Source organism: Dermacentor variabilis, chromosome 1 (genome assembly GCF_050947875.1).
Source record: "Dermacentor variabilis isolate Ectoservices chromosome 1, ASM5094787v1, whole genome shotgun sequence".
Lineage (NCBI taxonomy): Eukaryota > Metazoa > Arthropoda > Arachnida > Ixodida > Ixodidae > Dermacentor > Dermacentor variabilis.
The window spans coordinates 58296263-58312449 of record NC_134568.1 but is presented as its reverse complement, the minus strand read 5'-3'; the positions used below and the strand labels follow the sequence as shown (position 1 = coordinate 58312449).

Genomic DNA, 16187 nt, shown 5'->3' with positions numbered 1-16187 from the left:
TACAGCATGCGTGATTACCTCAAGCATGCTCGGTGGCTGTTTGCAACCGCCCCCTTTCAAAGAGCACGCCAATAAATCATGATCACCATCATCAAGTGCAAAAGAGGAGTTCCCACGCAACTCCAGCAATTCATGCGACACCTAGCGGCAGTAGGGAGAAACGCCATACGGAGGTCCAGTCGCCGTGTGTGCCGTAGAGGCTGCTGCATGCTGTCGGGGACGGAAGGATGGAGCTGCTAGCAAAGAAAAAGCGAACGGCCAAGCAGTTATGCTGTGTTCCTCGGTGCGTGCCAGCGAGATGAAGGAGAGCGATATTTCCGTTCACGCATTTCCCTCCGAGTCGAAAGGCTGAAGCCGCAGAACCAGGTGGATCGCTAACATCCGCATCGGCAAGGCTGTGACGCTGACAGTGACTGTTTGCTCACGGCATTTTGCACGGGATAATTTCTCCTTACCAGGTGAGCCACTATTGTGAACTTGTGAACTCTAACCTAATGCATGACCATTGTGCGTGGCCATTATACATGTCGCTGTGTCACCTTATGTAAACACGTTTCACATTGCGAGCACTGGCGATTGGGCTATGCATTATTTGCTGCATATGTTAGCCGCAACGCGAAATTCGAGCACAGGTTCGAGACCTGTCACAGCGGTTTCTCCGAGGAACGTCTCCTCTGCACTCGTTAACCACATTGGCTGTAATTAGAGCTCATGTTCGACGCTTCACAGCGGTTTCTGCGAGGAACGTCACCTCTACGCTCGTTGGCTACACCCGGCTGTAACTCGGGAGGCTTTTGATGCCCAGCACGTCTCGCGCAACTTATACGGGCGTCGGAGATTCAAATGTTTACGAATGATGTACTAGCAAGTTCGGGAAGTGTTGAGTGTAAACGTGCCACGTATGTGGCATGCTGAAGCGGAATAAATATCATGCGTGGCGCGGATGAACTTGCAGCACAGGCGCACTGCACACGGGCACTTCCCAGCGCGACTGATTACGAATTTGCCACTTGCACTTGAGAATCTCCGACGCGCTCAAGAGTGGCCATATGACACTGGTATTTCGCACCGACGGCGAGCCTATCACGTTCATTGCAGAAGTTTGCCACTTACGCGACAGCCACATGTCAATTTTACACGCGTTTGCTAGTTTCGAGGAAAATTTACGGCGTCCGCCGACTACTGACGTGTCGCATATGTATGTGCAGTATTAGTACCTAAGCTAGCTTTATCTGTGTTATTAAATCATCCCCAAGTCAGTGGCAAAACTACTCCGGTCATGTGGTGGTGTTTGCACCTGTGTACTTCGCGTTATGAGCAGCTTTCAACTACGTTCTGCAGATGCTACATTCGGTGTACAACGTTACATAGCCTTGCACACTCAAACCGTGCTTCATTTCCTTGCAAATGCTTTTTTATAAATATTGTGGCCTTGTTTCTGTGGTAAAAAGAAAAAAATTCTGGGTGCAGCCCATATTGAGGCACAATAAAGCATAAACAATTCATTTATTTTTTTCAGATGTAGCATGTCAAAGACAGCGGCTGAAAAAAATGCAATACCAACTGAAAACCTGCCAAGGACGTCATGTTATGATGAGAACAAGGATGCTCATATGAAAGAGCTTTCACTGGCAAGACTTCGCCGACGTGCGTATCGGTCAGCCAGAGTAAGTTAATTTGACTGCATGGTGCAGCACTTATATGCTTATGGTACATACACCATGTCTACAAGCATGCAATAGATGTCAACACCTTTTGATGCATTACAGAATGAATCAAGCAAAGAAACTGCTGCCTCCCCATTAGAAGCAAAGGTGTTGCCCCATGCACCTGTCAGCACGACCACCATGGTAAATTGGCTGCCTGCAACTTGTGCACACATTGTTTCACCACTAATTCCTTGGGATTAAACTCTGACATTGCAGGACGATCTCCCATCCCCTGACAGCAACAGCATGGACCAAATAAGTGACAAAGGAAATATGGTAATTTCTTTTTGTATATGTATGTGTTGTGGTAGCTGTCTTTACCTAGACGGTGGCATGCTTTCTGGATTTACATCGTAAAAGCATTGTAGCACGTGGTGTGTGATGGGTGCACATTAACTACAACTTGTGCACACATTGCTTAACCTCTGGTTTCTTGAACTGAACTCTATCTGACATTGCAGGACGATTTCCCATCTCCTAACAGCATGGACCAAAGCCTTGCAAACACCATAAGGGACAAGGACATAGCAAATATGGCAATTTATTTTTTCTATATATTTGTGATGTGGTAGCTGTCTTTACCTAGCCGGCAGCATGTTTTCTGGATTAACTTCGTGAAAGGATTGTGGTGTGTGATGGGTGCAAATTAACTGATGCAAAAAGCCTGGCTTTCCTACTTCCAACATTGAATTTAACACATTGACGTGCATTATTGGAATGACAAAAAGAAGCTGCATCTCGCGTCAGATATGTCCGACATTATAACTCTTGCTTTTGTTTTGTGACAGGAATGTGCTTGCCAACCTGGCCCCCGGACATTAATGGCAGAGTACTCAAGAGAAGAAAAAGACGTGGCAAATTTCCTACTAGAAATGGCTTCAGGGACAAGGCTTACAGAAAGCAAGGCTGTCCAAGTGACATCGGGTACTTTTCCACAGAAGTTTGTGAACACGATAAATAGTAGCAACGTAAATACATTCACAGGCCTGCCATCATTCGATGTTCTGAATGCTCGTGTGACGTGCTACACAAAAATTCATCCACTTTCAGGACGGCACCAGTTATGTGTAAAAACGATTGCATTGACATTGGTGAAATTGAAGCATAATATTTCCACTGCATTCTTGAGACACCTTTTTAACTGTTCTCTAACTACATGTAGCAACATAATTGCAGAGACTGCTCAGTTGATGTCTGAAATTTTAAAAGTAACTGTGGCTGTGCCACCAAAAGATGATGTTGAACATTTGCCTGTCTGTTTTAAACACTTCAGTAATGTGCGTGTCATTGTAGATTGCACCGTAATTCCTATTAGCCAGCCCAACTGTTTGCGATGTGCATTACAGACCTACCCCTTCTATAAGAAAGGTTTCACGGTTAAATATATGGTGACTGTTACAAGTGGTCTTAGTGCCTACATAAGCCAAGGATATGGAGGCCGCACCTCAGACAAGGCCCTGTTTGAGCAAAACTGCCTCGTCAAGCAACTAGACCCGATATCAGATGCCATAATGGCAGACTGTGGCTTTCTTATTGATGACATTTGTGCGGACAACTTAATTGAGTTAATCAGGCCTCGATTCAGAAAACAAAAGCAGATGTCAAAGGGTGATTCACTTAGGACACAAAAGATAGCACAAACAAAGACAACAAAAGTTGGCTTCATGAGTTCTGCCTGAGTCGCCACTGATATCACGCAGTTGCTCGTGCAGAAATTGTGAAACAATAACGTATGAGCCATAGGAAACGAACAGTCATGTCGGCAAAAAAAAAAAGCAGGATATGTATTGCGATAGGTAACCTCAAGCGCCACAGCACAAGGTGAAGCTAAGTTGCAGTTTGGCACATAATAGGATCTCTTCTGCTTACAACGGTGCACGCACATGAACATTTCACTTTATACGATCTTTGCAATATGAGCAGCATTGAAACGCAATGTAGAGATGAAACATTAAAGGGACAGACAACTACACCAAATGTTCCAGGATAAGGTGCCAGGAGAAACAGCCGAGATGTGCTTGCACTTTTGCGACAATCCAGCAGTGCACGAGCACTTTGCCTCCACGATCGATGGGTCCCGGAATGCGTCGGCGATTCTCACCACAATCTCGTGCGGGTCCGCTGTCACGCCGGAGGTTTGCACACACGCGCGACCACTTCTACTTAATTACTCACTGTACCACTGGTACCGAATAAAATGAGGTGCTCGGCGTCCACTACCCGTTCTCCCCCCACAAAACAGCGCGAATTAACATCGCAGTGCAACAAACTTAATATTTTCACCAAGTACAGCGTACACGGTGACCTCCGTAAAGCCGCCATACTGCACAGTGTAGCCAGACCGGGCCAGGCTTCGCAGCGCCCCCTAATGTTGATTTGAGTTGCGAATACGCCTCGTAGATAACTAGTTTCGGCTGTGGCAGTACGTTTTTTGGTACGTTGATTCAATGCTTAATGAACTACTGTCGACAGTCAATGTGAGATTTGTTCAGCTAACATGCTTTTTCTTCTTCTGTGGCATGCGACCTCTGCCCCCGCCCCCTCCCGCGAAGAAAATTCCTGACTAGTAGCAATCGTAGTGAGATGCGAAAAATATGACGATAGGAAGACGTACAAATGTACACCACTAGCGCTTGTGGTTTTTATGTGGTGTCTTCACATCTTTGTCTTTTTCATGTCACTGCAACCATAAAATTATGGGGTTTTACGTGCCAAAACCACTTTGTGGTTATTACATATATATATATATATATATATATATATATATATATATATATATATATATATATATATATATATATATTATCATATCATAACACACCAACAAGGATGCCAAGGACAGCTTAGGGGAAATACGTTGTACTTATTAATTGATGCAAGAAATGATAAATTACTAAAAATGAAAGTTGATGTAAAAACAACTTGCAGCAGGTGGGATGTGAAGACGAGGGTTTGTATCGAACCTGCGATCAGTTGTTTTTTAATCCACGTTCGTTTTTTTTTATTTATAATTTATTTTTTCAATTAAGAACCACATGTAACGTCTCCTACGCTCTCATGGGTGTGTTTTTTTTTTTGCTACTAATGATGATGATAATAAAAATCGGGTGCGTCCGAAATACGCAGTTTAATCATGGATAAACACGTGCGACGTGCTGATATGGCATTTCACTCTCATTTAACCCTCAATCGTCGCTGTGTATTTTTACTTTCGCTGTCCGCACATGCAGCGTTGCCAACCCTCGACCACTCGGCCGACGGAGCTCCGACGAGGAGCTGCTTTAATGCTCGCTCGATTTGACCTGCCTTACAGTGAGCGCTACATTTACCTTTAATCACCTATAAACATTAAGGAACAAGAGAATAACATACACCGGTGGGAAACAACACCTGGAAGACATAATTGAACAACAGTTTAGCGCCTTCGAGAAATTTATTGTGAATCCCTTTCGAATGACGCAAGGCAAGATTTCGGGAATGAAATCACGACGCCTCCCAATTATTGGATCTTCCGCGGGGAGCCAATGCAAATCCCAAGTACCGATTTTCACTGGATGTGACCAGCGCGCTTCCGCGATCACTGTATTGTCAATTGCCTTTGCCACTTTTCTTGGGCTTGGAAGCACTCGTCCGCTTGGCCCGCGGTGATTTCGACGACGACCTGCTCCCCGCCTTCTTCGACTTGACCCGCCTACCTCCACGGCTGGACGAGGTGTGGCGGCTGCGGGCGCGGCGGTGCCGTTTACGTCCGCCACTCTTGGTGGTCGCGCTCGCGGCAGACGAGCTGCTCACGGAGCGGTGGCGTCGGCTCTTCCGTCCCCTCTATCTGCCGCTGCTGTTCTCCGAGCCGGTGGTTGGCGTCCCTCGGCGACCGCCTCTGCGCTTGCGGCCACCTCGGCCGCTGCGGGACGAGTGTCGGGATCGGCCACGGCTCCTTCCCCTCCTGGCATGGTGGCTGCTGCTGCCGGGGGAGAGACTACGCGAGCGGAGGCGACGCTTGGTACCCTTGGCCGCGACCGAGAAGGCATCGCTTGGGGCCGAGCTCCGTGCTCGAGTCTTGCGGCTCACTCCGGGTGCCTTTTGTGAACGTCCCTTGCTGGTGGACGGGGCGTTCACATCGGCATCTGGTGTCGGTTCATCAGAGGTCTTTCTTATCTTAGCAGAAGCTCTGGTAGTGATGGCTTTCTCCGCTGCAGGCTTCTCTGACCTAGACCTCGTCATTGGCGTAGACGAATCCTTGGTCGCCTTCCCGCGTGGCCGCTTGACGACGGGCGCCTCTTCAGATGGACTGCCCCCATCGTCGGCAGCAGCCTGCTTTCGCTTCGCCCGGGTTGTCTTGGGCGGGACCGCTTTCTTGTTGGCCGAATCATCCTCCTCTGTCATGGCGGCAAACTCTGTACGCATAATCGTACGCATAATCGGCGAGCAATACTTCTCCTCAAATTTGACACGTTAGCTGGTATAGGTATTCTTTAAAGAAAAAGCCTCCCTGTGCCTTAAAACCAGGCCACCTAGAATTTATTGTCTAGGTATTGACTACGGCGGGATTTCATTTCGAGACTTATATTCAGGCGCATGATTTTATAACAGCTCGAAAAGCGAACCGTTCGCTGTCCCTTATGTGATTGGTCAGAATGATGCTTGTTATGAGGAAAGCGCAATATTCACCAATCACGCCAGGACACATGAACGGTTTGGTTTCTGAACGGGCATGATGGCTGCATGGCCACCATTATGCGACATGTTGACGCCCTAGTTGGCGGTCGAGTAGTCATGTTTTTTTTTCTAAATTCGTCCTGGGAAACTGAAACATTGCTGAAATCGCGTCTGCGCATTGGTCAACATGACGAGATGGGCGAAGCGCTGTAAATCGTAGAGCAGGAACCACTGCAATCTATTTTCAATTTCACCATAACGGGGTGACGTTCCGTAAATTCTGTTTTCTTTTTTACCCGACGCGGAGCCTTAGCGCCTGTGGAGTCGGGCTGCCAAGCACAAGGTCGAGGCATCAAATCTCGGCCAAGGTGGTTGCGTTTCGATGGAGGCGAAATGCAAAAGCGTCCGTGTCTTGTGTATTTCGGCACGTGACATTGAACTGGGCTGAAATCGCAAACATTTTACACCATTAGTATTGGTTTAGCAAACCGTGCAAAATATGCTAATCTTCGGCGATATATATTGGTGACGAGAGACGCCTGCCTCGCCACATTTTCGCCGTCGTTTCGGACTACTGAACTCTTTTGTTAATGAATAATGCCCCCTTGCTCAGAGTCTTTTCAGGCTTTCGTAGTGTGTGGACATTTGTGGTTGAACTTATTGTATATTTAAACGATGAGCATATTTTAAAAGGTATTCTTAAACACTACGCATCGCATGCGGCCTTTCTCTTATAAATCCGATTGCAGTAAAAATTATTACTTTTCTCATAATGCGTTTATATACCTACGGCGGTTTGTTTACTTGTTATGAAGAAAAATTTACGCAAGGCAGAACCGTGAAGCTTCACCAAGCAAATCACATAGTGCGAGTAAACAAGGAATTGAATGGGAGGTGGCAGTGCCGGCGGTTCCATCGTTTGCACGATGGAACCACCATCTGCTCCCATCGCTATATATGTTTGACAGCTTATTGGTCAGCTGAAGTGGCCTGAGTCCCTTGCGTTTCACGAGATAGCGGTAACGGGGCGTAGAACGCACTCTTCAATGCTGGATGGTTTATGTTGACACAAGGTTGAAAACAAGCGCGTTGGTGCTAACCTACGACAAGTATGTGTTTTTTTCAGAGACAGGCATCTTCCCTAATGTATCCCACGTCGGTGGGAGGGGTTTATGAAGGAATGACCTCGTGCTTCGAGAAGCCTGGTGTATTTTCACCGAGGAAGAAAGTTGCTTTGTTTTATGAAGGACGATAGGTTGTCTGCTTTCATTCGCTTTCGTATGCAACACGTCAATATTGCGTCGCGTTAGCAAGGAAATTGTGAGGTTAACTTTGCCATATGCGACATTATGCTCGCGTCACGCTTACATCACGCCTTGCAAAAAAGAAAGCGGAAGGTGTAAAACAGTACCACTGATCATAGAGTTACAGCTTAACGAACTGCATGCGGAAACATTCCATGATGTCTGACAGCGCTTGTCCCGTATATCCTTTTCGTCCCGTGTTGCCTTCTTGTTGTTCGCGTTCAGCACTGCAGAAGAAAAAGGCTCCATAGCGGCCATGCAAGGATTCGGTAGCTGCACGGGTGCCACCAACATACATGAACTTGACGATTGCGAGGTGCTCAGACACCTGCGCAACGTAAGCTGAAGGCAAGAATAACGAATTCACACTACAATTCTGTATAAAGGAGTGTAAGAAGAAACACTCATGGAATTTAACGTAGTTTTTGTAGCGTCTAGTACGAGTAAAGTTAGGCTATCCGCACGAGTATAACCGGCTTGTGCGCCGGTGTAGATGTACGATGGAGAGGAAGCTCACGATCCTGAACCTCGTGCGATTCGGTGCGGCCATCCAGTTAAGGCTCCTGCAAAGACGCACACTCATGCAGACCAAATTTCAAATAACCGCCGCTCCTTTGTGAAAAACATACAGAGGCAATTTTACTTGCAGCGCACACGCTCGGGCCAGATATCAATCTGGCCAGATGGCACGGGCCTGAAGACAGTTTAGCAACAATAGTGATCAATCAACTCGCTACGATTGTGATTTTGGTTAAATAGCATCACACAATAACGCCCACCTTTTGACCTCGGTGTGCGTTTGTCGCCGCACTTTTCACCGCACTAAGACGTTCTCACCCAGTATTCAGCGGGTGCTGCGGGTCCTTCCAGAACGAGATGTTGCCTCGGAGAAGCTAATAATATTTAATCGCGATCCAAATAACGCATAACAAATTCACACTTAACATTGGCACAAGTACACAAATTAAACGCCGAAAGACACGGCACCATTCCAACGCTTTTCCAACGGCGAGTGGCAGAGGACAGCGACTGGACATGAAAGAGTCGGATTTTTAGCCTCGGCGGCTACATTTCGCTTTGAGCAAAATGCAAAAACGCACGTGCACGGTGCGTAAGCGGCTCTCTAAAGAATCACACGTGGTCAAGATTAGTTTGGAGTCCCCATCTGCGGCTTTTCACATACCAGACACACGCCTCGAGCAAGAGTCATACCAATGTTACGGTTCACTGTGAGCGGCGATGAATGAAACGGATGCTAAGCGCCTGAGAGTCGGCGTGCCTGATCATCATGCTCGTCAACATGAAAAGACTTGGCCGTCAGGTGCGTGCGACGGGATTATGCATACTCTCCTTTGTCCTGCGTCCAGCGCCTCTACGCCAAGGCCTGGTTTGTCCCCGAATTCCTCTGTGTGGGTTGAGCAGTGCGTTGACGCCACGTGATCTATGCCCACCACCTCTAGGCCAGGGAGTGGATTTCTCCGTATTCTTCTGCCTGGGGTGACCAGTGTGCTGACAAGGCCTTGTACCAGGAATCAAGAGAGACTGAGGTTATCCGGATAGTGTAAGGTGTAAAAAGGCCAGCGAGACGCCACGAAAACATCTTCTCTGCCCTTGCGTCCAGGAGCACACACGCCAAGCGTTTCTTTACTTTTCACCTTGGAGCGCACCGCTAACCCACAAGGATGTATTAAACTTCTGTTATTTCTTAATTACACCACCTCGTCTTCCCTGCCGGACCCTCTCCGATGATCAATCTGCTTCGAGCTCCAAGCGGATGCTGTTGATGGTCGCCGAAACCCCGTCCCCGTAGCAACTAGTGGCAGCTGTAACACGTATTAGCGGTTGGATCGACAACATGCCTAATGTATACATTTGTTTACGAAGTTGCTCTGCCAAAACTGCTGCTTTCCTGGTCTCGTACTTGACGCCCCTGTGGCTCTTCCCGTTTTCTAGAATTCCACGCGGCAACAAATCCCAGAACCACATTCGCCTTGAGCAGTTCACGATCTTTTGGTCATGGACTGCCCTGTCACCGAAGCGCGTGACAGCATGGGCTCGTGCAGCAGCGTACCTGTCGACGTGCCGGTAGCTTCTCGCCTATATCACGTCACCTGGGATGCTCCATTCACGGGTGTTCGAGCACCCGTGACGTCATTGAATGAATGACGAAAAGGCCTCACCGCGGCATCCATCTTCAGTGGGCAAGGCAGTGGCTCGATAGACAACGTGCCTGATCCAATTCTGCTGTTCACGCTGGTATATTATGGCAATAATTATTATTACGTCCGATCTGATGTTCGCTCTCTACTGCTGCTGCTTTGCCCACGCAGTATAATTTCCCGCCTTTCGAGTGCTCTGTACTGCACGCGACAGCTTATGTTAAGCCGAGATGATGAGATGAATACTGGCGCACCGAAGCCTGTACAGTCATCTTATCCACAACGATCAGCCAGTCTGATAGCACGCTTAACACGTTCTAATAGTACATCTGGATCTAAGAACGAAGCATCCTCTGCTTCAAATGGTAATACAGGCAAAGGTTCGGCCAGCGATAGCCCCAGCATATATCTGCGGCCTTACTTGTTCTACGTAAAGAAATGACTCGCGACCTTGACAAGTTGCAGAAATCTGTTAATGGTCGACGCGATGCCATATATTTCTGCGTGTCAGAATTGGAGCCATCGTATTCATCAACTGACTCCGCTCCAACAGGATCTGATTGTTTAGAACCTCACATTACCGCGCCTAAATCATTTGTATAACTTGTTGAATCCCAATTATAAGTCGCCGTATGTTAGAACAACGCCTAAGTGTGTTGGAATCTTCTTACCTTCCCGTCAACCATACCTCTCCTTGCAGTAAGTTACGTTCCGATTTAAATACGCGCGTGCCACTCCTTTGAAAAGTTATTGCAAAACGCTGATGATATACATAGTCACTCTTGGCGAAAGATCATGTTGCACAGGCACACAGAAGACAAGAAAGAAAAGATTGTCTTACTTAAAGACACGATTGCGGAGTTCTCCCAAAAGCTCAACATTGTTTGTCCTTCAGCATAGTGGTTAAACAGCATCGGAAGAAGAGGAAGTGAAGGTTCGCGTGCTTTGAGTGCGAGGTTACTAGGCTTTCGAAGCAAAACAGACGTAATGAAAAGCGTGTAGAAACGAAAGGGCCCATCTCTTCATACTTCTGAGGAGTTACGTAACTTGCAAGCAATGGTGTCATTGTGAAGCTCCTGTACCACCATGTTTTCATTGACGGCGTTCGTAACCATTTCGATGAATGTTTTAACCGTCTTGTGAATGATACCACCGAATCTACTTCATTATCCACATCTCCCCGTTGTCCACGCCCCTTCCATCATTGAACAACTGACTTTACTGTATCTAATATATATCCCCGTCCTAATATATATCTACGCTTTACCGAGTATTATCTCTTCTAACATCAGACTCTTCGTAGATGACTGCTTGCTTTATCATCCATTTACCATATCTCATATTCATTCACTTAAGCCTGACATTCTTCGAATCGTAATCTGGTATACCAAGTGACTCTTGTCATTAAACACCAGCAAAACATCACTGCTTTCTTTTGGTCCCCAGCGATGTGACTACTGCCGAATTATGTGATTTACAACGACGAACTTTCATGTGTAAGTAGGCGCATGTACCTAGGCGTTAATTTGTCGTCAAAATTCACATGGTCCCTGCATATAATGAACGTTACTAACGAAACTAACAGCGTTCTTGGTTGTGTACGTCGTAACTTTTACCTAGCACGTCCTTCGGCCCGAATTCTCGCCCAATCACACAATAATCAGACCGAAATTTCAATACGCATGCGCTGTTTCGGACCCTGACCACTGTAACCTTAATGAAAAGTGTTTGGATCGGACCGCTGGTACGATCTGTTGGGAACTCGGCGCTGACGCCCGTGGTTGTACCTGGGTCGCAAGCCCCAAGGGTAGCGTTGGCCTGGCGGCCTGGGGTACAACTGGAAGCATCCGAAGGTCCCGGCAAAGCATGAGTCGACTGGTAACAACGAAACAACTTGTTTATTTTAACATCGCAAAGAGTTGGCGGTCAGGTTGACCGAAGTAGAGAGACGGGAGAGCACTTCACTCAACAGAAGAAATCGGAGCCCTCCTCTTGGCGTCCGGGGGCAGCTGTTTTTATACTCTCGCAGTTGAGGGCAAGAAGGAACCCCTCAAAAGACGAGCACGTGAATGTACAATGGGCTAATGGTGACGCACACTGTCGTAGCGATGCCGTAGCACCATGTCGAGCACGATCTCGTAGCACCCTGTCGTGGCGCTGCCGGTCGGACACAATGACTGTAATGAGAGGATGGTCCCTGCTTTGGCATCGCCTGTTTCGGGCACAATGACTGGAACGAGATCCCTGCTTTGGCATCGCCTGTTTCGGGCACAATGACTGGAATGAGATCCCTGCTTTGGCATCGCCTGTTTCGGGCACAATGACTGGAATGCGAGGATGATCCCTAGGCGGTCGCATCGCCGCAGTCGCGCCTGGAAACACCTGGCGATGAGTGTTGCGGCGACGACGATCGGGCCAAAATGTCTGCCGCCCCGCCGCAGTCGCGCCGGCAAAACCACGTGTCGCAGGCGAAACGCAACAAAAGCTAGAATGTGTACTGAACTGTGGAGCCCGATTCATTTTGTCAGATTACTCATATCATTCAACTGCCATTGAATTAAAATCTCGTGCTAGCTTTGAAAATCTTTCCCAGCGCTGCGGTATAGCACGTCTGCGCCTAATTTTCCAGTTTTAGCAAGCGCCATCCTGTAATTTTGCCATCAAGCCAGCCCATCGTAATTCAGATCGCAACAATCACAAAAAAGCTGTATATGCGCCATGTGCTCGAACCATTCCGCACCTTTCTTTATTCTTTATTTTTTGGTCAAGATATTGCGAGGTTTGAATGTTTATCCCGGTTACGTTGTGGCCCACTCCAGTAGCACCGATTTCAAGGCAACGATGGAGAAATTGTATTGCGAAGACATTGTAAATAAACAAATAAATAAATGCTAGAAGGCTGTCGAGCAAGCTCGCAGATATTCTGTCTCTAATAACTTCGTATTCTCCGCATACATTCTGTGGAACTGAAACATGGCTACATGGCGGAATTCTAGTCTCCGAACTTACACGTTCCGGCTACGCCGCTGTCTATTTGCATTGTAACAAATTCCGAGGAGGTGGCGTAACTCCCTTATTTAGGTCGGGCCTGAGCTTCTCTGGCATTCCTGGGCATTTAATGCTGAATCTTTGGGATGCAAACTTTATTCGGCGAAGCACACTCTAAAGCGGTCGATCTTCTACCGTCCTCCGTTTACCCTTGGATTCCTTGGTTAGGAAAGTTACGAAACAGTAGTAAAATTCGCGCTCAGACAGATGACTGTAGCATGCTAACTTCCGACACAGACAGCACAATCCTGTCCAAGTCCCATCATGGCCCGTAAACCTCAAATGGAAAGCGAAAGCATCACGATCTCGTCTTGGAACAGCAGGTAAATTAAAAGCAAGCATGCATCACTCTCTATACGTACAGGCGGCGCTAGTCCCCCCGGACATTATCTGCCTGCAAGGGGCGGGAGAGCAACCGAAGCCAATTATGGGGCATAAAATACAGTACGACCCGAGCTACAGTAGGGTGGCCACGCTCGTCCGCAAAGATTTGGCAACAACCCTGACAATGCTCCAGGGTGAGAAAATCCCACATCTCATCACCACGATATGGCCTGTCAAGAAGGGGAGACCTAAACAAGTCGTATGCATCAGATGCGTCGGACCTCGCCACGGAGGAGGCGCCGTTTACAGCGCGGGATCGACTTATTACTTACCACGAAATCTGCACACACTACCGATTAGACCGCTTAACCTTTCCGCCACTCATGGGCAATTCCCCGCGTAGGTGTGAAGTTCTGTGGCGACAGCTACAGACTCGCACCTTTCCGTCCCCTTACCTCCTCCACCGCATTCATCCTGCCATTTACCTTTCCCCCTCTTGTAAATTCTGTGTATCTCCCAGAGCAGACTTAAACCATATCATGTGGGGGTGCCCTAAGCGCCCCCTTCCCCCTTTCCTCAAGCAATTAATATCTAGTGAGGAGCAGTGGGAGGCTGCCTTGCGCAGCTCCAGGCCCGATCTTCAGGAGGCCATCCTGGAGTGGGCTGAGAGGATAAAGGAGGCCTACTTCAAGTAGTTCCTCCCCCCACCCTCTATTCCATTGCCCCCTTCCCTTTAAAGAGGGATAAATAAAGTTTTTCATCATCATCATCATATGCAATGTATACAGTCCCCCCCCCCGCGACAGAAAGGCTGACTTCGCGTCATTGTTCCGGCACCTACAGGGAATGCTGGAACACCGCGATCGCCTAACTATAACCGGAGATTTCAATGCAAAGAACAACACGTGGGGCTACTCGAAAGCAGACACCAAGGGCACCAAACTCCTAGAAGCCATAGAGCGCCAAGAAAACACACTGATTGCTGTACCAGGTAGGCCTACTCGAATAGGAAACAGCGCCAGCAGGGACACGACCCCTTATCTCACCATCACCAACGATACCGTGGGAACAAGCTGGAGGGTCCTAGACGACTCGCTGGGTAGTGATCACTTCATTATCGAAATTACCAGCGCCTCGGCCAAACTACGCCGACCCCTAGGGAAGGCCAAAATTACAAATTGGTCTAAGTTTAGGGAGAGGCAACAGCTTGATTTAGATACAAGTCCACCCTTCCCGGAAGATCAAGGCCACTTAACCACGATCAAGGAGTGGGCCCAACGCATCAAAGAACTATATGACTCCAACACTAAAGTGTACCAAACCGATACCGACACGCCGGCAATCGACAACCATCTCATACACTTGTAGGAAGCATGCAGAGGCCTCACAAAAAGATGGGTCAAACAGAAGCTAAATCGCAAACTTAGACTTAGGATTTCAAACGTCACTAAACAAGCCAGCAATTATGCCCTGAAGGTTTACAGGGACAATTGGCGCACGTTCTGCGATTCGCTTAAAGGCACGCTGAGCGCCAAAAGGACGTGGGACATACTCCGCAGCATCACTGATCCTTCAAATACCAAAACAGAAACACAACCCTACAAAAACTCGTTGGCGAGTATCCAGGAACCCAGGATGAACTCATACAGGAACTCCAGCAAACGTACACGGGAATCCGGACCGGGCATCTGAAATCATACCCTCAATATCCGGGACCTGCGAACGAGATACTTGATGCACCCATCACGTATGCAGAGCTATACGAGGCAGCACAGAGCTTCAAGAAAAACAGGGCACCGGGTCCCGACGGTATCACCAACGCCACCTTGAGAATCCTAAGCGATGAAACCCTACGAGCCTTTACAAAGCAGCTGAACGAAGAAATATGCACACCGGGCGGAACATTACCCGAGGAATGGACAACAGCTCACATAGTCCTTATACCCAAACTGGGAAAACCGCGCAGGCTCGATCAATTACGACCGATCACGCTCACGTCTTGCCTGGGCAAGCTTCTTGAACGAATTGTATACTCCCTCGAATAGAACAACACATGGAATAACATGGAGTACACCCCAATTGCATGTACGGATTTCGGAAAGGCATGTCAGCACAGGATGTGTTCCTCCTGCTCAAGGAAGAGGTCCTCAACCCACAACCGGGCAGCAACAACAACATACTCCTAGCCCTTGACGTGGAAAAAGCATTTGATAATATAGCACACGAAACCATCCTAGATGGCCTCGCCGCCATAGGATGCGGAGAGCGAGTATACCATTATACCGTGGCTTTTCTCAGCCACCACAAAGCCCGCATCGGCATAGCAGGCCTACAATCAGACATATATGATCTACCGCAGAAGGGTGCTCAGCATGGATCAATAATATCTCCTTTCCTCTTCAACATCGGACTTAGAAAACTTGCTTTACAACTGGAAAACATCCCAAAACTCCCATGTGCCTTCTATGCCGACGATATCACGCTATGGGCAACCAAGGGTTCACACGGCGACAGAGAAAACACATTACTCACAGCTATCGGACATATCGAGTCAAACCTAACCACAGCAGGAATAAGGTGTTCCCCACACAAGTCGGAGTACCTTCAAGTCCGGCCCAAGCAAACCAAGGAACATCGAGCCCCGCCAATACATCTCGAGATTCCCGGGCAACCTATATATCGCGTCCCGATCGCACGCTTACTAGGTATGCACGTCCAGGAGAACAACGGCAGAAATTAAATCACGTTATAAGAAGCATCGCATCACTCATCGCCAGAGTAGCGCGCAGCAAAGATGGTTTCACAGAGGACGAAACCTTAAGACTGGTACAAGCCCTCGTCATCAGCCGTGTCACGTATGCACTCCCGTATCAAGTCAAGCGCAAAAGCGAGGCGGAACGCATGGACACTCTTATAAGAACGGCGTACAAAACGGCCTTACAGCTACCGTCAAGCACAAGCACAAAGAAAGTACTAGCGCTAGGCGT

The 16187-nt window shown here is 48.0% G+C and overlaps 1 protein-coding gene across 1 annotated transcript; it reads left to right on the top strand.

Annotated features, from left to right (window-relative positions):
* Window positions 1-315: 315 nt before the first annotated feature.
* On the top strand, window positions 316-5395 carry LOC142575146 (uncharacterized). Its single transcript, XM_075684239.1, has 6 exons — window positions 316-458; window positions 1520-1667; window positions 1770-1850; window positions 1926-1985; window positions 2498-2623; window positions 5333-5395. Exons 2-6 carry the CDS (start codon window positions 1527-1529, stop codon window positions 5393-5395), a joined length of 471 nt encoding a protein of 156 aa, XP_075540354.1. The 5' UTR covers window positions 316-458; window positions 1520-1526.
* The last annotated feature ends 10792 nt before the right edge of the window (window positions 5396-16187 follow it).

Excerpts from the sequence above, each read along its gene's own strand:
- LOC142575146 (XM_075684239.1), top strand. The coding sequence starts at position 1,527 with ATGTCAAAGACAGCGGCTGAAAAAAATGCAATACCAACTGAAAACCTG. Across the intron at positions 1,851-1,925 it reads CTGTCAGCACGACCACCATG|GACGATCTCCCATCCCCTGA; the intron begins GTAAATTGGCTG and ends CTGACATTGCAG. Across the intron at positions 1,986-2,497 it reads TAAGTGACAAAGGAAATATG|GAATGTGCTTGCCAACCTGG; the intron begins GTAATTTCTTTT and ends GTTTTGTGACAG.